This window comes from Diabrotica virgifera, chromosome 3, assembly GCF_917563875.1.
Source record: "Diabrotica virgifera virgifera chromosome 3, PGI_DIABVI_V3a".
Classification (NCBI taxonomy): domain Eukaryota; kingdom Metazoa; phylum Arthropoda; class Insecta; order Coleoptera; family Chrysomelidae; genus Diabrotica; species Diabrotica virgifera.
In genome coordinates this window covers 107,669,458-107,690,942 of record NC_065445.1, presented here as the reverse complement: position 1 = coordinate 107,690,942, position 21,485 = coordinate 107,669,458, and the positions used below count along the sequence as shown (strand labels likewise).

The 21,485-nt window shown below is 33.6% G+C and overlaps 1 protein-coding gene across 10 annotated transcripts in view; it reads left to right on the top strand.

The window, feature by feature from the left end:
• Window positions 1–21,485, top strand: part of LOC126882035 (trehalase-like) — a 122,245-nt gene that overhangs the window by 88,760 nt on the left and 12,000 nt on the right. For all 10 annotated transcript variants that reach the window (XM_050646814.1, XM_050646819.1, XM_050646817.1 and 7 more), the window contains 2 exons: window positions 4,107–4,413; window positions 14,298–14,591. In XM_050646814.1, the coding sequence (XP_050502771.1) occupies window positions 4,140–4,413; window positions 14,298–14,591 (568 nt within the window). In that variant the 5' untranslated portion in view covers window positions 4,107–4,139. The remainder of the gene's footprint in view (window positions 1–4,106; window positions 4,414–14,297; window positions 14,592–21,485) is intronic.

Below are 21,485 nucleotides of genomic sequence, written 5' to 3'. Positions count from 1 at the left end.
TACACATCTAAATTATTAAAAACACGCAAACACAAACTTAAGCAAACCATACAAGGCTGTACTACACACAATACAGTCACAATCGGAACGATGTTATGAACAGTGAAAACTAAGACCATTGTTTAAAAAAGAATTTTTTAAATTTTTAGTCTTTTTAAACAAAGTTAAGACAGTTTGAGATAAATAAAGGAATAACGGTTCCCTGTTGTTTCCGATAAAACCGAGACAATGACCGTCGCTCTGCCGCCGCCGTGTGCCACGAGTCATTTTTACTATCATATACATAGTTCAAATTACACAAATTCACAATAGGTTTGTTCTAGCATCAGTTTCGAACGGTTTGAAACCATCAGCGAATAGTGGACCAGCGCGAGTAGACGGGATAGCACTGGTGACTGTATTATGTTCTCTCACTGACCAACTGTTTGCTGACGGCTTCTGACTAGTTTGACTGTTTGCTAGAACAAACCTATTATCTCTCAAATATTATATTACATACTATCCCTTGCAAGATAATTCGGATGGAATTCCCCAGATTAAGACACTGGGTCGATATCAAGCACAAAATAATCTGGGAAATTCCTTCCGAATTATCTTCCAACGGATAGTACATTTTTATTGTTGAAATGTTTGTCTGGTGAAAATCGGTCCGGGTTAGCCGAACTTCCGGGTTATCGGGGGCCGACTTATCGGGGTTCCACTGTAGATACTCGGCTTGAGTAGATACTCTTATGTACAGTTTGCAGTGTACTCTTATGTACAGTGAGAAAATGTTCATTTTTATTCATATTAAAAATGAGTATATTCTCACAACAAACTGTACATAAGTTCTGTTTAAACTGTTCTCACTTACCATGTGGAGAATGTACTCCAATATTTGGAGTATAAACTACATGCTCATTTTTATTCATACAAGCCAGTGTTTTAATCTATGTCACATTTGAATGCCGTCTATTCAGTCGCATTTTACATTATAAGAGGAATTGTTTATATAAATAAATAAAATTATAAATATATATAATTAAATAAATAAATATAAATAAATATATATACCTACATTATAAGCCAAATAGAAAAGGGTCCATACGCAGTTAATATAATGTGTCGGAACTACAGTTTGAAATAGTCGACCAATATAAAAGTTCGACACACATAAAACATTAAGACGTTAAGATCGGCATGTATTAAAATATCGTTCAACTACCTGTCCCCTTTTACGAGTAAGCCACAATACGCGACACGCGACCGGCTACTCTCGGCTTTTCCCGCTCGTAAAAGGAGACAGGTAGTTGCACGATATTTTAAGAGATGCCGATCTTAATTTTGCTATGATTTATGTGTGTCGAACTTTTATATTGGTCGACTATTTCAAAATATAGTTCCGATACACTGTATTGACTGCGTATGTCCCGTTTTTATTTGGCTTATTCTGAATATCGCACCCCGACTTAATAGTGCCATAACCCTAAAAAAATGGAAACTCTGCTTTTTATCCTAACACGTTCTCTTAGGCGTTGCCTGCATCGTGGAATAATGTCATATCATATAATTTAGTTATCTTAGAATCTGCATGGTGCGCTTCTGTCGTTATTACCATTTCCGGTTTTGGGAGCGTTCAAGTATTACGTAACGCGATTTTTGAAGATTTTTAACCCCCCCCTACGTAACGCACTCTTATGCGAGTTTAGCTATTGCGTAACGCAATTTTTGAAGATTTTTGACCCCCTCCCCCAATCTGCGTTACGTAATACTTGAACGGTCCCTTTGGCTCTCTCAACATTAGCAAAACGCCACAAGACAGTTTGCGTTACGCTTTGGTCGAGAATGGATGTGTTATAAGTACCGTTCTTTTTTTAATATTGCACAAATATGTGATAATAAGAAAAATTGCTCAAGTAAAACTTCTCTAGGGAACATAAGCCTCGAATTTTGAATATGGGTTGCCTTAGCAATAACGCCTTATCATATTTTAAGGGTGAATTTCAGGGTAAAGCAATGTCAATAATTAGTTAAAAATTATTACAATTTCTATAAACACAATCTATAATTTTACTGTGTCTGAAGATGGGTACATACACTCACCGGCACAAAAAACGGGCACCCCAAAAAATGGGTCTTTTGTAATGTCTTGTACATATTTCCTAAACCTGATGTCCGATTTAAGTAATTTTTTTAATATGTTATAGCCTTATTCTTTAACAATATCGCTGTAATAATATTTTTGCTAGACAGGTACATTGTCATTGTATACAGGGTGTACGAATCAAACTGTGTTTTTTTCTCAAATTTTGGAACACCCTGTGGAATGTTCTAGCTTTTATAAAATACTGAAATTAAAACCCAACTATAGCCTCAGGTTTTCTTAACATTCTGTTTTTTGATTCATTCGCTTATGTTGGATAATGAAAAAGTTAGGAACTTTAACAACTACCCCTGTTTTTCGTCAATACAGGGTGTTTTTAAATAAGTACGGCAAACTTTAAGGGGTAATTCTGCATGATAAAATAATGACAGTTTGCTTTATAAACGTATGCCCGCAAATGCTTCGTTTGCGAGATAGGGGGTGTTGAAATTGTTTTTACAAACGGACGATTTATTTATTGCTCTAAAACAGTTTGTGATATGCAAATGAAATTTGGTATATTTTAAGAGGTAGTTACTTCGCATTTTTTGGCATACAATTAGGAATTTTATATTCACCATTGGCGTGCATACGGGATATATCTAAAATGTTTATACCCGTATGCACCGTGACCCGTCAAAATAGCCCGGTCAAAACAGCCCCGTCAAAAAAGCCCCGTCAAAATAGCCCCAACACAAAATAGCCTCGACAAAATAGCCCGCAAACAAAATAGCCCCGACAAAATAGATCGCACACAAAATAGCCCCGGTCAAAACAGCCCTGGCTAAAATAGCCCCGGCTAAAACAGCCTCTTATAAACAATTACATAATTATTTATACAAGGTGTCCAAAAACTTTTTTTAATTTAAATTATTTGACAAAAAGGAAGAATGTATTTAATTTATTTAATTTAAAATGCATTTTACTGTTGCCCGAAAACAGAAAAAAATGTTTATATCATAAGTTAACATTGATTTTCGCTTAACTTAAATGTTCAAACTTCCAAGAGGCAGGAAAGGCAGGACTCGAGTTCTCTGAAAAGACAATTTTTATTTAATGTGGTTAAGATAAACATCTGAATAGAGGATAATTACCATTTCCGAAAAATGTATTTTTAAGGAATTATTTCATGATGAATTCTGAAGGGAGCTTTTTTTTCGGGGCTATTTTGTCGGCGGGTTATTATTCCGCGGCTATTTTGTCTGCAGGCTATTTTGTCGGAGCTATTTTGTGTGCGGGATATTATGTCGGGGCTATTTTGTCGGAGCTTTTTTGACGGGGCTATTTTAACGGGGTACCCGTATGCACGCCAATGGTGAATATAAAATTCTTAATTTTATGCCAAAAAATGGGAAATAACTACCTCTTAAAATATACCAAATTTCATTTGCATATCACAAACCGTTTTAGAGCAATAAATAAATCTTCAGTTTGTAAGAACAATTTCAACACCCCCTATCTCGGAAACGAAGCATTTGCGGGCATACGTATATAAAGCAAACTGTCATTATTTTATCATGCAGAATTACCCCTTAAAGTTTGCCGTACTTATTTAAAAACACCCTGTATTCACGAAAAACAGGGGTAGTTGTTAAAGTGCCTAACTTTTTTATTATCCAACATAGGCGAATAAATAAAAAAACAGAATGTTAAGAAAACCTGACGCTATAGTTGGGTTTTAATTTCAGTGTTTTATAAAAGCTAGAACATTCCACAGGGTGTTCCAAAGTTTGAGAAAAAAACACAGTTTGATTCGTACACCCTGTATACAATGACAATGTACCTGTCTAGCAACAATATTATTACAGCGATATTGTTAAAGAATAAGGCTATAACATATTAAAAAATTGCTTAAATCGGACATCAGGTTTAGGAAATACAAGACATTAAAAATTACCCATTTTTTGGGGTGCCCGTTTTTTGTACCGATGAGTGTATAAACAATTTTTTTAAATCGATATTATTTTCATCTTTTTTTTTTCAGTTCATATACGTCTTTTGACAATTTCTAGTCGATATGAAGTGCTACATTGTGTACGCTTCGGCAGTATTATTCAGCTATATCAGCGCTGAGACCGTACAATCATGTGATAGTTTAATTTATTGTCAAGGGGAGCTGTTGGACACAGTGCAATCCGCAAGGATCTTCAGTGACTCAAAGACGTTCGTGGATTTGAGCCAACGACAATCCCCGGATGAAACTTTAGGAAATTTCAAAAAGTTTATGGCAAAATATAACGATAATCCGACTAAAGATGAAGTTATTAAGTTTGTGGAAGATAATTTTAAGGGTAAGCTATGATTTCTTTAAGCGACAGTAAACATGTGTTTTCCTTACTTAGCTTCCTCATAAAGTTCATACCAAACCCTCCTTTCAGTGCGTCATAGTTTATCGAATTCTCTGTAACGCATTAAGTTGCAAGTGACAAAAAAAAAACGCATGTCCGTGATTATTATACATAGAACTCAGGAAATTATGTATTCGTTAACGGGTAGATGCATACTTACACAATGTCAAGGGGTAAAACTACAATTTGTTATAAATTGAGTTAGGTGAACTGACTAAATGCAACAACGATTATAATTCACTCAATCACAGGACAATAGGAAAACATTTTACTTCTCAGATTGTAAAATTTCAATCATACCAGTTTTCACTTCTTCGGAGTTTTCATGTACACTAAAACATTCCGACTGATTCTGGTTCACTGATTCGGCTTTAACTTCAAAAATTCGCAAATTGCATATAACCTCAAGTTTAAATCGTACGTCGTGGCTCGATCCGATTCTTCTTTCAGATGGAATCCATATTCTAAAACCATCCCTGTCATTCACGTAACCAACTAAATAACCATGTATCGCCTTGTCATCAAATTTACTGCGAAAATGTTTGTTTACGTGAACATAACATTCAGTGCCAAATATTAAATGTTTCAAACTCCCAACTGGCTTTCCATACCACAATTCATAGGGACTTTTATTCTCAATTGATGACTTTCCTGTGCGATTCAGCAGATACACTGCAGTATTGCATGCTTCTGTCCACAATTCTTTGGACAACTTGCATGGGTTTAACATGGAACGAGCACACTTTACAATGGTACGGTTTTCCCTTTCAGCAACACCATTCTGCTGAGGTGTTTAGGGTGGAGTGATACAATGCTCTATACCTCTACTCGCAAGAAGTTCAGATACCTTTCTGTTGTCAAACTCTCTCCCTCCATCACATCTCAGTTGCTTTACTACATGGCCATTTGTGTTTGCTTCATTTAAAAATTTTTCTAAGAAGGTACATACTTCACTTTTGTGTTTCATAAAGAAAACTTTCAGATACTTACTAAAGTCATCTTTAAAACATACGTCATAACGTGCTCTTCCTAGTGATTCTATAGACATGGGTCCATTCACATCTGCATGGATCTGCTCACCAGTGACTTGTGGCCGATTGATCCTAGTTTTAAATGGCAATCTATGCATTTTTCCAATTGCACATCCATCGCAAAAGCTTTCTTTGCACCCATCAATGTCTATATTCATTTTCTTCAAGACCTTCTTTACGTGTTGCTTATGCTGATGACCAAATCTTTCATGATACACTTGTAACATATCTGTTGACTCTACTAAGTTCGTTTGAATGGGATTGGTCGGTTTCATAACACGTATATCAAGTGCATACAGCCCATTACTGAAGGACCCAGTCATTACACATTCAAGAGTATTTTTATCATGTAGATTTACACCTTTTTCGTCGAGTACTGTAATGAACCCCCTTTGCCCAGCAGCTTTCACAGAAAACAAATGAGCGCTTGCTTCAGGAACATAAAAAACATTCTTCAATTCAGCATCTTTCAGAATTTTCACCGTTCCTTGTCCTTCGGCTAACATACATACACCCTTCTTACCAAGTGATATCTTTTCGGGTTCAGTTTGGGTTTTCAACACAATTGTTAGATGAGGCACTTAAAAAACGGACAAAAAAGCAGTATCATTACTTTTATTCTCATCTAAATTCTCAGCAGATTTTTTTAATAGACGCTCTCTCGCCCAGTGGCGTAATTTCTTGCATTTGTGACATGGAAATTTCTCTTTTGCACGATGTACATTTCTCTTTGACTTCGTAGTAGTTGTACTTTGGCTCTGTTTGTATTTTTCTGTCGGGCTATTGCGTGCAACAAACGCAAAAGATTCTGTGGTACTTTGGTCACGTAATTCATTGGCAGACAATTTCTCAATCAATAAGTTCAAAGTTTGATTCTTTAATGGTATCGTGTCCCACAAATCTTTGAAATTATCAAAGTCCTTACCCAAAGTTGATAAGATCCGGCCATTTAACATTCTTTCGGATAAAACATTTTCATCATGCTTCTGCAATTCATCATTCAAATCTACAAACAGTTTCTGCAACTTCGCAACATGTGTACTAATGTCTTCTTTTTTATCATGCTGGGCTCTAAAGAAGGCTTCAATTAACATGTTTAACCGTTGCGTACTACTACGTTCAAATCGCGCACGTAATTTGTCCCATATTTCACTAGCGTGAGTACATGTCAACACGAGCTCGGCAACAGTTTTTCCTAGCGTACCTGCTAACAAACTTACCGCTTTTGCATCGTCTTTTAACCATTGTTGATGCTTCTCTACTTCCAATGAAGTTGAATTTTCAGTAACCTCGGGACACTTACGCATACCTTTCACAATGTCTTCAAGTGCATACACTCGTAATAACATCGAAACGTGCCATTTCCATTTTGCCCAGTCTTCAGAAGCCTCAAGTTTGTCGACTTGAATTTTATAATCATTATTGCTGATCGCCATATTTTTTCACCTGTTCAGTTCCCACGTGAGCTGGGCCCGTAACCTGTTATAAATTGAGTTAGGTGAGCTGACTAAATGACCAACAACGATTATAATTCACTCAATTACAGGACAATAGGAAAACATTTTACTTGAACATAACTGACATTATATTTTCTTATCTTCTTGACATTACATTACAACTTCTAAACTGTCATTACATATAATATGTACAACTATATAGTAACATCTACTTTTAACGTTGTATATTGTAACACAATTGTCATTCTAGGTTAGTATATTTCGGACTGGGACGTTTCGCCGTCGCCGTTTCGCCGTCGCCATTTCGCCGTCGCCGTTTCGCCGTCGAGCCACTTCGCCGTCGGCCGTTTCGCCGTCGAGCCAGTTCGCCGTGGGCCGTTTCGCCGTCGCCATCCGGGCATTGGTTAAGTTTACAAGAACGTGATAACATACTAACTTTTTTATACTAAATGTCGCAAGAACGTGATAACATACTAACTTTTTTTATACTAAATATCAGTGTAAATAAAATGCTGATGTTGCTAGTAAAACCAAAAACAAATCATTAAATAGATAAATATGACTATTATCAGATTCCCGGAAATAAACAATATTGAGAAAAGGGATTTCAATTTCAATTGTTTTTACTGTATCAAAAATAAAAAACTTAATTATGCAAAAGTGATAGTATATAATCGTTCGAAAACCATTCAAAACTTATATACAAGTAATGATCATCCCGAAATTATAAGTACGAATTCTAACAACGAAATGGCGACTGCGAAATGGCTCGACGGCGAAGTGGCTCGACGGCGAAACGGCGACGGCGAAATGGCTCGACGGCGAAACGGCGACGGCGAAATGGCGACGGCGAAACGGCGACGGCGAAATGTCCTAGACCCGTATATTTCGATATTATAGTGATTATTTTTTAATGATTTTAATTTCCAATCTTGTAGTAAGATTTTTCATCACGTGTTTAATTCTGTTCACTCAGATTATTATTACACTGGGAATAATCTACTTACATTATTACACTGAGAATAAATTTTAGTATTTTGTTTCTGTTTAATGACAACGAGTTTTCTAGATTTGAAAACTGTCACATTTAAGAAAATTAACCAAAATAAACTTTTAGTTCTACATCTAATGTCAAATTGTCACGAGGGCAATACTAATCTGTAATTTTAAAGGCTCAATTGTAATTCGGTAAGGTTATTTTATGAATAAAACTGTATTTCGTCTGAATATTTGCTAAACCTTCTCATTGTGTTCACTTTGACATTAATTAATTGTGATAAATGTCACGGAATGTTTATTTACAAAGACTTGAATTTTTTATTATAAAACACTTTATAAGTACTGAGTATTAAAAAATAATTTTTGAATATCCCACGATAGTAAGAATAAAAATAATATAATAATGCTCCAGTTTGCCAATTAGACCGGGCAGTATCGTCGCCCCGCTAGCGAAATTATTGCGATTCGATTTTTTTGCACAAACTTACTCAAAAAGAGGTCCTTGTAACATATCCACAGGGTGCCGGGCGGTGCCGTGGTCAAAAAATTGTTTAAACAAATTCACGAAAATCATTTTTTCATTTCGAACAATTTTTTTTTAGATAATTTGGGTCCTTCTGAGCAAAAAAAGCTCTTGTATTTTTCTCTAAAATTGATTGTTGTCGAGTTATATGCGATTAAAAATTTGAAAAATGCGAAAATGGCCATTTTCTTGGCTTAATAACTCGATTAAAAATTATTATTATAAAATTCAAAAAGTAACCAGATCAAGTTTCAAACCCCTTCTTCAAGGTCCTGAAGAGATTTTCGTCATTATTTTATTACAAAGCTGTTATTTTTAATTATTAACAATTAGCGCTCTAGTCCAGGATGTATCGTCGCCCCGTTAGTGAAATTATTGTGATTCGATTTTTTTGCACAAACTTACTCAAAAAGAGGTTCTTATAATATATCCACAGGGTGCCGGGCGGTGCCGTGGTCGAAAAATTGGTTAAACATTTTTTTAAACAAATTCACAAAAATAATTATTTCACTTCGAACAATTGTTTTAAGATAATTTGGGACATTCTAAGCAAAAAAGGTCTCTTGTGATTTTTCTCTCAAATTGATTGTTGTCGAGTTATACGCGATTTAAAGTTTGAAAAATGCGAAAATGACCATATAACTCGACAACAATCAATTTTAGAGAAAAATCAAAAGAGACGTTTTTTGCTCAGAATAATCCAAATTGTCTAAAAGAAATATTTCGCAATGAAAAAATTATTTTTGTGAATTTGTTTTAAAAAAATTGTTCAAACAATTTTTCGACCACGACACCGCCCGGCACCCTGTGGATGTGTTATAAGGACCTCTTTTTGAGTAAGTTTGTGCAAAAAAATCTAATCGAAATAGTCTCGCTAACGAAGGCGACGATACAGTTGGACTATAGCGCTATTGTTAATAATAATTAAAAATAGCAGCTTTGCAATAAAAAAAATGACAAAAATCTCTTCAGGACCTTGAAGAAGGGGATTGAAGCTTGATTTGCTCACTTTTTGAATTTCATAATAATAATTTTTAATCGAGTTATTAAGACCTTAAAATGGCAATTGTCGCATTTTTCAAATTTTTAATCGCATATAACTCGACAACAATCAATTTTAGAGAAAAATGGCAAGAGACCTCTTTTGCTCAGAATGACCCAAATCATCTGAAAAGATATTGTTCGAAATAAAAAAATTATTTTTGTGAATTTGTTTAAAAAAATGTTTTAACAATTTTTCGACCACGGCACCGCCCGGCACTCTGTGGATATGTTATAAGGACCTCTTTTTGAGTTAGTTTGTGCAAAAAAATCGAATCAGAATAATTTCGCTAGCGGGGGCGACGATACGGTCCGGTCTAAATAGTCACTCGAATCCTGCGGACTCTCGTGTCTTATCGCTAGGCAACAGGTTTTCGAAAAAATGCCGCATTATTTTCAATTTATTCTCACTATCTTCATTGATTATAAATATTCCTCCTATCTTGCAATAGTGAGAATATTTTATTTTATATTTATTTTTGGAGAACCATCGATGGATGGTGCCCAAGGCATGCAACGATTCAAAACTGTTTGCTACTATTTGCTAAATACTATGTGTTGTCATTAGGCTAGATTGTGAATTTGCACATAATAAAATGATAAAAAAAATATTTATTTATTTTTTCATTAAAATATTTTAAATTAATATTCAGGTAAATATGTATATAAATATTTATATTTATATAAATATCTTCTTCTTTCTCTTTTTATTGGCTTGCGTACTTGAGATTTAATATTTAAGTAAAATGTCATGCAATGATTTGAGACATTCTTAAATTTCTATATGAAGTCAAAATTAATGACGCAGTGAAAGAAAGGTTTGGTTTGAACTATATATAAGTATTTTCCTTAGTTAGTTTCCTCCTACGTTTCCTCCTCCACGTTTTCGGAATAATAATTCCATCATCAGTGCTCCTTACAGGTAAACAAGCTTTGAGCCACCAAAATATCTGGATGAAATCCCTTTAAATGTTATAGTGGTTATAAAGTTACATTTTTGTATAAAATGATATATTTATGTGATGTTTAAACTTTTCCTTGATTTTACATCAGAGAACGTAGTACTTCCCTACACTGTGGGTGTATGGTCCTGAGATTAGAACCTCACATACATATGTAAAATCAAAGAAAAGTTTAAACATCAGATATATTATACAGAAATGTAACTTTATAACAACTTTTAAAGGGTTTCACCCAAATATTTTGGTTGCTCAAAGCCTGTATTTGTATATCAGTAAAGAAAATGGTGAAATAATTATGAGTCCGAAGACGTTCTGCGATGTAACCCCAAAGGGTCTTTTTCATATATTTCAATATATTTTTACTGACGGCTCCAAAATTCAAAATAAAACCGGAAGTGCAATATATCACTGGAATTCTGAATACAAAGAATCATGCCGATTGCCTAATGAAGCTTCAATATATACTGCCGAATTATCAGCTTTATTACTTGCGTTAAAATATATAGCCTCTGTTGGTATGGACAATTATATCATTTTCACCGATTGTAGAAGTATTGTGGACAAACTCACTTCTATCCAATCGACAAAAAATCTAAACCACATTGAGATAGAAATTAAGAGTCTATATTATATTACTTCCTCGGGCAGTTCAATTATTATTTATTGGGTTAGAGGACATTCTGGAATATTTGGAAATGAAGAAGTCGACAAATTAGCTAAATCTGCAGCTTTAACCAAACGAAACATAAACAACATACTTCTACCAGTAACCGATATAGATAATATCAGTAAAAACCATTGCAAACAAAATTGGCAACGTGTATATGTATAACCAAAGTACAACGGGAATAAATTTTAGACCTAATTCCCAATGAGAGATGGTTTAAACAAGAATCAAATAGACTATTGATAAAAACAATAAACAGAATGAGGTCAAATCACGCACTAACCCCAGCATACAAACACAGCATAGGTATCAGTGATAACCCATATTGCGCCTGTGCCTGTGGTGGAATGGGAGATCTACAGCACCTCATATTGGAGTGTGGACAGTACAGACAAAATATTAAAGTATTGTATGAAAAGTTAATTGATCTAAATTGTCCTTTACCTGTCAATTTAAACGAAATTCTTTTTCCAAAAAATAAGCAGACGTTACAATGTCTTTACGAATATGTAACGTCCTGTAAATTTAAATTTTAAATAGGCTTAGATAATAAAATTAAAAATTGTAAAAATATCACACAAAATTGAAAAATGTATCCATTAATATATTATAACACCCTATAAATTTAAATAATAAGTAGGCTTAGATATTAAAAAAAAAAGGGTCTTTTTTATAATATACAGTGATGAGCGCGCTAATAACCGGCAGAATAAGACAAAAGATGGAAAACATAATACATTGCGAAGTAAAGAGAGATGAAACTAGTAGAGGTGGAAATTATCGATATAAACGCATAAATTAACATTACATTACATAGTTTCCCACCTTTAGACGCATCGAAGGAATATGATGACTGTCACTGTGACAGTAGAATTTTATAAAATACTCCCGTCACAGAAGTCTAAAGGTGGGAAACTATGTAATGCAATGTTAATATACAGTGATGAGCGCACTAATAACCGGCAAAATAGCGCAAAAGATGGAAAACGTATTAAGTTGTGAGATAAAAAGAAATGAAACTAGTCGAGTTGCGAAATTGAGCGATATTAACCTATAAATTTACATTATATTGATTGTTTCCCACCTTTACACATATCAGAGGAGTATGTCAGCTAAAACTGTCACTGTGACAGTGGTAGTTACCGTGGTAGTTACCAAACTCGTGCGATACGTCTAAAGGTGGGAAAAAATCAATATAACGTAAATTTATAGGTTAATATCGCTAAATTTCGCGACTCGACTAGTTTCATTTCTTTTTGTCTCACAACTTAATACGTTTTCCATCTTTTGCGCTATTTTGCCGCTTATTAGCGCGCTCATCACTGTATATGTTTATTCGCTGGTATGCTTCTTTTCATGAGCATTTTTCAGTGTGTCACAAATGATAGAAAAAAAGGTAAGTCCGTGATAATATACATTTTAGTGACATGCCATTTTAGTTAAATCTGACAGTTGTCACATTTTATTTGCTATTTGGCATAAAATCAAATCAATTGTTTATTGCACTTATAAAATGGTATTTTCTTTGATTTGTATATAGTCTTATAAATTGTACAGATTATATTCGTAGATATATTATATAATTGGTAAATAATTTTTTTTCGATTATAGCGCCATCTATTGACAACGAGAATAAATGTTATAAATGTCACCGACGAAATGTAATCACCGACGTGCGTTTTTTTATGTCACATGCAATTTAATGCGTTAGAAAGAAATCGAAAAACTGTGACGCACTGAAAGATCCTCATGAGAAAAAGCATATGAAGCGTATATTTATGAGCTTCGCTGGTATCGCCAAAATTATTGCGAATAATAGCAAATAATTTTTTCAAATTTATTATTTAATTATAAAAAATGAATAACCATTTTCAATTTCGTTGCAAAACGAAAAAACACAGCCGAACCATATTCTAGTCCAATCAGAGAGTGCTGCAAGCACCCCTACCGGTTTCGAAACTTATTAGTCTCTCATCAGGAGGCACATATGCTGTTCTCCCCGATCCAACCAAAACAGACCACAGCGTGCAGTCCCGGATTGCAACGAACGAAATGGCATAGATGCCCTAGCGGCAACTGCTAGCAAAAAGACTAAGTTTTCACTCTAATGGCATATAAAACAACATAATGCTATTCTACATCCCACCAGAATGAAAACAATGGGAACCTTTTCTGGTTACACCTCCGAGGCTTCTACAATTTGCAAGCCATACGGATGCTGAGACTAAGGAAGATGAGGGAATTCTACAATTTACAATTCACGTCCCATCTGCTCAGCGCGGTAAAGTTCCAACGAGAATGGTTCCCTTCATACTCCACACAGAGTAAATGTAAATAAAAAATGAATAACCATTTTCAATTTCGTTGCAAAACGAAAAAACACAGCCGAACCATATTCTAGTCCAATCAGAGAGTGCTGCAAGCACCCCTACCGGTTTCGAAACTTATTAGTCTCTATTATTATTTCCTCTTATTATTTAATTATTATTGTGTAATATTTACAATGTAAAGAAGTAATTAGATTTTTTTTTTCTTTATTATTAATTTTTTTTTTCATGATTTTGCTTATTATTTTGACTTATTGACTGGCGAATATTAGTTTCCTTCTTTCCTACTTCTGATACTTTGACAATTATCGTGTAGATGGCGCTTAGATTAATAAATTAATTATATTTAAATGTAAAAAAACCAAATTTTAATATTTAAAACGTAAGTATATTTAAGGTAAAAATATATGCCACAGCTTTGGCCAACTAATATTTTTTCCTATTAATGTTTTTAATTTCAATGTTTTAAATTAATCACTTTGACATTTATGTAAAATTTCTAGTAAACGTTCACTTACTTGTCACTACTGGCGCTCACGAACTTTTAAATATCCCCTCTACCCACCCCTCTACCTACCAGCTCACAGCGGATACCGATAATTTCCACCTCTACTAGTTTCATCTCTCTTTACTTCGCAATGTAGGTATTATGTTTTCCATCTTTTGCGTTATTCTGCCGGTTATTAGCGCGCTCATCACTGTATAAAAATACCTTTTATAATTTTTTTTCTCGTTCCGTAGGGGTAGGGATTTTATTAAAATTAACATTAATATATCCATTTTTGTGTTCAAATTAACTGACAGATTAATTATTTTATAGATAACAAAGAATTAGTAGAATGGACACCTCCAGATTTTAACGATAACCCCAGTTTCCTCGATGGAATAAAAGATCCCATAGTTTTAGAATTTGCAAAAATACTTGTAAACATATGGCCAAATCTAGCTAGAAAAGTAGATGAGTCCGTGAGCAAACACCAAGATCAGCATTCCTTAATTTATCTTCCACACGGATTTATTATTCCTGGAGGAAGGTTTAAAGAAATTTATTATTGGGACACGTACTGGATTATTAAAGGTTTATTGCTTAGTGAAATGACAGAAACTGTTAAAGGTAATAATATTTGTTTTATTTTTATAATTATTAATTTCATTATTAATTTATAAGGAGCGCCTCGGGCCTAATGTGAAAAACGTCGTGAAGTGGCCTATAAGTTCGTACAAAATAATGCTAGTATTTCATAATAAACTTTTTCTACGACCGTTTAATAACATGCTCATTATTCGCTATTTTTTCATAGATAATAGCACCCATTACTGTACCCGTGAGTAATATTTCATTACTCACGGGCTGAAGTTCCTCACGGGTCATTACTCACGGGCTGAAGTTAGATTCAAGTGGCGCATGCCACTTTTAATATTAATCGTATATAAACTGCAAATAAAATTACTTAAACTTGTTTATTTAATACAATAATTATTGTTATTTATACCAATAATTAACTTCGAAAAATATATAAAGGAATTTTAACTGTAACAATGTCAGTATATTTTTTACGTTTATATCTGGTTTACTAAAAATTTTGACGTTTATCATTTAATTTAGTGACAGTGACATTAGCGGTTTTTGTTTATGTTAATTGGAATTTATAACTAATATTGTGTTTGTTTTTCAAGTTATATTGTGTTAAATATGTTATAACATATTATGTATAGTTATATTATTATATTATATATAGTTAAATGTAAATATACATTATAACTATATACAGGGTGTCCCGGAAAATAGTGCGTTCCTTTAAGGTATGGAGAGAATACACAATTTGGAACAAAAAAGTCCTATACCATTTTTTTCTAAAGTTAACCATTTCCAAAAAAAGTTAACATTGTTTTTCATATACCTGTATTTTAATGTTTGGAAATTTTAATAAACTGGCAACATCGTACGCACTACGGAATAATAACATAATAAGAACTCGTTTGTGATTATGATTAACAGTATGTATTTAAAATAATCCAACCTAATAGTAGGTAATACTTATGTATTTACTATTTGTTTACTAAAATTATTTTCTTTTGAAATGTATTGAAATGCCTATTGCATAATTTTAAACGAATTACACATCTTTTAACATAAAACACATCTTTTAACTGAACTAGTATTATGTATTTAGTAAGGTTTAAATGGGTTGAATGCTGAGTATTGCTGAGGGCTTTAAATGAATTACATAGTTTTAATAGTTTACAGTGGAACTTAAATACACCAGATAATGTCTCAGTAATTTGTTTACTTGTGAACTGAAATAACTAAGTTGTACCTACTTACCTGAAAATAATTATTATACCGAATAGACGTTTCAAGTAACCTTTCACAAACACCATTCATAGGTAATAACATAATAGGTAATACACTCACTATTCGAAAACATTTTCGGCATTGACACTAAACAGGATTCTTTAAAACTATCTGTTTACTATCTATCTTCTATCTATTTATTTACATGGGACTGTCTATGCTTAAATTTGCGTACCGCACATAGTTGTCAGATTTAAATTTGCCTACCAAAATACATTTTAATTTTTTGGTCAAACGGTTGCATTTAGAAAAAAATTATATAAGAATTTTTTGTTCTACATGGTGCCTTCTACCTATACCTTAGAGGAACGCACTATTTTCCGGGACACCCTGTATTATATGAAATACGTCCACCGACAACAGCCATTTTCTGTTTATTAGATTCATTGACAGTAGGTACAAATTTAAGCTTATAATTTTTTGGAAACGAATAGAACTTATATTGACTATTTCTAGTTGTATTTTTACAATAAATAAGAATTTAGTAATAGTAGGAAACCGATTATTCAGCCACGTACTAGGGGTAAATAGCATTTAGGTATTTTTGTAAATTATTATAATTTAAATCTCGAGTAGTTGATAATTAAATTTTTTACTAATTAAAATAAAAAAAAGGTCGTAGAAAAAGTATAGTATTCTACTCGCATGTAATGGCTATTACATGCTCGTTGAATAATATACTATTTTTGCACGATTGATCATTTTTGACTGTTTACCGTGACAGATTTTACGTCAGTAGGTGACATTTACTAGCAACTCGACGGTAAGTAATCCAACTCGACGGTAAGTACTCCAACTCGACGGTAAGTAATTCACTAACCGTGGAGTTAAAAAATCTCTTAATTTTAATTAATTTTTTGAAATAATAAAGAAAACTAACGAATTATTTACTAATATTGAAACTTATGGTACAATTTGTTAAATTATTTAATGAAATCCCACTTGTTTGGGCTGTGGTTTCACTTCTAACAGAAACTCATGCAGAATCGCATACATTAGTAGTATCCAACATTTTTTCTCTTCAAATACGAGATCAAAGTTGAAAACTTGGAAATATCAATGCCATCATAAAGAAAAGCGGTGGATTTAATCATTGAATATTCTACCCAGAGGCTTCCAGGAGCTTTCCACTGCATATGTCTTTGAACGAAATATGCCAATGGAGTCTTTTCTTCGATTCTTAAATTCTTGCCTTCGCACCATTTTTTAAAACTTTGGTAGGTATTTAGATAACGGATTTTGGATTTTTCGGGAATAATTGCGGAACACCCTTCTTAGTCCTGTCGCCAGGGGGGGTACAACGGCCTCCTGTATTCAGATGGACTTACCCAAGTTTTTTTTATGTATTTTGACCCGTAGAACACGAATTTTTTGGGTAACAGTTGATCCGGATGTCGATAAGATTGTTATAAACAAAGAAGTTGAGGAATTACATAACAGCGATTTCTCGCAAAACAAAACATGTTTTTGTATTTTTTGGGCCATTCTAACCAAAAAATGTTCCTACAAGTTATTTCGTAGGATGCATAGTTTTCGAGATAAACGCGGTTGAACTTTCAAAAAATCGAAAAATTGCAATTTTTGAACCCGAATAACTTTTGATTAAAAAATAAAATAGCAATTCTGCTTACCGTATTTGAAAGTTCAAGTCAAATTCTATCGGTTTCGAATATATACATTGCTAAAAATTTATGTGTTTATTGCTAAAAAAAGCTATAAACACATAGTGTTTCCCGTGCCTAATACATGCGTTTACATGCATGCTACGTAGAAATAGCCTCGCTTGCACTTGTACCTACTCTACTTACTCGTTCGATTTTAAATGAGAAATCATTGAAAACATCACTCCAGCACTAGGTGTTTATACTTTTGTTTAACAATAAAATAATAACTTTTTAGCAATGCAAATAACTAAAACCGATATACTTTGACTTGAACTTTCAAATGCGGTAAGCAGAATTGCTATTTTATTTTTTAATCAAAAGTTATTCGGGTACAAAAATTGCAATTTTTCGATTTTTTGAAAGTTCCACCGCGTTTATCGCAAAAACTATGCATCCTACGAAAAAATTTATAGGAACACTTTTTGGTTAGAATGGCCCAAAAAATACAAAAACATGTTTTGTTTTGCGAGAAATCGCTGTTATGTAATTCCTCAACTTCTTTGTTTATAACAATCTTATCGACATCCGGATCAACTGTTACCCAAAAAATTCGTGTTCTACGGGTCAAAATACATAAAAAAAACTTGGGTAAGTCCATCTGAATACAGGAGGCCGTTGTACCCCCCCTGGCGACAGGACTATCTTCCCAAGCCCGTTCAATTTCTTCAAATTCACTTTCGCTCATATTTTAATTTATAATAATCAAAATTGTACTTAAAATTATTGACAACTAAATAAAACCTCAATTCTCCATTGTTGTTATGCACCCTAGTTACTACCTAACAACCAAAGTATCTATCTTGATAAAATGAATGAAACTAGTCAATATGACGAAAATGTTTAATTTTATAATTTATAATGGTATCAATCGTGCAAAAAACGTTATAAGCATGTCGAACGTTAAGGGTAACCGATCTCAGACAATAATTGGAGTCGTCGCGCCGCTCCTCCTCCAAACAATTGTCTTCGATCGGTATAAAACCCTTACCGTTCTCCATACTTAATATACTATTTTTGATAATGGCAACTTTTTTTTCATTTCATCTATGAACATAATATTTTAGCATGGTGAATGGATGTGTTTGTTTATTTTAGACATGTAAACAGATTTACAGTATTGACTTGAAGCCAGAGACCTACTAGTGGTAATGTTTAAGGCTGTAAAATTTTTGTAGGAATAATAAGTGCCTGTATTAATATATCAAAAAGCACTCACTTTTACGTTAAGGTAATGAAAACGTACCCTTAGCTCCGGGTTCGATAAAAAGTCCTTTAATATCCTTGTACTTTATTGGAAGTCAATGTGTTGTTGGCAAAAAATTGTTGAAAAATTAAAAAGGTCTTTTTTAATTTTTAACTGTTCTTCTTCTTGTGGTGCTGTCTCATTTAGTGGAGGTTAGCGACTACACTGGAAATTCTGTCTCTGTCCAATGCGGCTCTAAGCAAAGATGTTGAATCAAGGCCGGTTCAGTCTCTGATATTTCTAAGCCATGAAATCTGGCTCCTACCGGGACCCTGTTGTCCTTAAAGCTTACCCTGGATGATCAGTTGCGCGAGGCAGTACTTTTCGTTTCTCATTATGTGTCCCAGGTAGCTAACTTTGATGATTTTTAGCAGCCCCCTATCTGTACCTATTCTCCTCAGAACATTTTCGTTGGTGGTGTGGGTTATCCAAGGTATTTCAATTATCAATTTTACTAAAAAAATGATTTTATTAACGTTTCGACGTCCAAATCGGATGCCGTTGTCAAAATACAAAAAATATTAATGAATTAAACAAAAATGTTGTTGCTTAGTAAAAAATTCTTATAATAATTTATTTAATCTGACTCATTTATATCGGCAATTCAGACATAATATTATACATTTTAAAGTAGAAGACTTTAAAATGATATTGCCAATATTTATGAGTTGCGTTCCTGGGACGACGTTACTGAAAGATAGTTCATTCGATTACATGAAATCAACCCCAACTCAAGAATATCCGTCACAAAAAAATCATAACATGTGATCTGTCTTTAAAAAGACAACCACATGCAACGGTGACAATAAAATTCTCGCGTTAGAGATTCCAAATTTCCAAAAATGGACGTCGAAACGTTAATAAAATAATTTTTTTAGTAAAATTGTGGCTTATTTCCCATCGAAACTAGTAATTATCCAAGGTATTTTCAAGATTCTTCTATAAAGCCAGAGTTCAAAGGCTTCTAACTTATTCATCAGCATTATGTTGACTGTCCAGACCCCCGTTCCATACAAAAGTATTGACCATACATAGCAATACAGAAAACGATACCTATCTCAAGGCTAATATTAATGCTACTGTTACAAAATAAGCTTTTCATTTTGATAAAGCCTTGTCTTTAGCTAATAAAAGCTCAAAAAATGTAACTTAAGGATTAAAATTCTTCCGCAGGAGAGATATATAAAATAAACAATTGTGTCAACAAACAACATTCAACTCTATTAAATAAACTAAGATTAGTGGAAAACCTAATTAAATTATTATCAGCTAAACCACAATTTGCGATAAGGAAATAATCTGCACCAGACATCTGGGCGACCTTGCCAGACTGTTTTTACATAGGGTTAAAGTAGGATGGCAAAACTATTTCACAGAACTGCTAAATAAAAGCGAAGTACAAAATGAAACAAACCATGAAATTAAAGATGATCAGATAGAAATAGAAATACCCACAGAACAAGAAATAAAGAACGAAATAAGGAGCTTGAAAAATAACAAAAGCCCAGGAATAACAGAATAACAGGGAAAAGACTACAGAAAGAGATATATGACCTGATAAAAAGAATATGGGAAGTAGAAAAAATGCCAGAAGAGTGGACCATAGCAAGGATATGCCCTATACATAAAAAAGGTGATAGAATGCTATGCGAAAACTACAGAGGCATCGCACTATTAGAAATAGTTTACAAAATCTTGGCACAAAGTATAAGAAAAAGGCAAAGTCAATATTCGGAAAAAATACTGGGAGAATACCAGGCAGGTTTTAGAAACAACAGATCAACGACTGACCAAATATTTGCCTTAAAAGAAATACAGACTACCTGTTACGAACATAAAACAGTACTATATGCTTTGTTCATAGACTTTAAGCAAGCTTACGACACAGTAAACAGATAGCAGATGTACGAACTGATGAAAGAATTGGGGATACCAAGTAAAATTGTCAGGATGGTAAAGATGACGATGGAAAACACAACAAACGAAATGCTTGGAAAGGGTATACATCCAAAAAGTTTGAAACCAAGGAAGGATTACGACAAGGAGACCCACTATCAACAACGGCATTCAATCTAACATTGGAAGGAATAATCAGGAAAAGCAGAATAAACATGCAAGAAACGATATTTAAAAACGGCCACCAATGCATAGCATTTGCAGATGATTTGACGCTATTAGCAACAAGCAAAAAAGAACTACAAAGTTAATGAAAAACATAATAACAGAAGCCAAAAAATTCGGACTTAAAATAAATGAAGAGAAGACAAAGTATATGGGAGAGATCCAAAAAGAAAAAGAGAATAACATCATAGTACAAATAGATGGAGAAAAAACATACTCGTTCAAAAGAGACAAAGAAATTATTTACCTGGGAGCCAAAATAGATGAAAATGGTCATGAAGAAGGGGAGATAAAGGCAAGAATAGCCAAAGGAAATAAAAAATATGGAGCATTACGCACATTATTGAAATCCAAGTACGTATCAAGAAGAACAAAAATAAGAATTTATAAGACTGTTATCAGACCTACAGTAACATACGCATGCGAAACATGGGTGCTCAAAAAGTCAGAAACAGACCTTTTAGAAAGATGGGAGAGAAAAATGCAAAGAGCAATATATGGAGGTGTGAAAATAGAAGGTCAGTGGAGAAGAAGAACCAATAAAGAATTGAAAGAACTATATCAAGAGCCAACGATCACGACGACGATCAAAGCACAGAGAATACGATACTTGGGGCACATCAA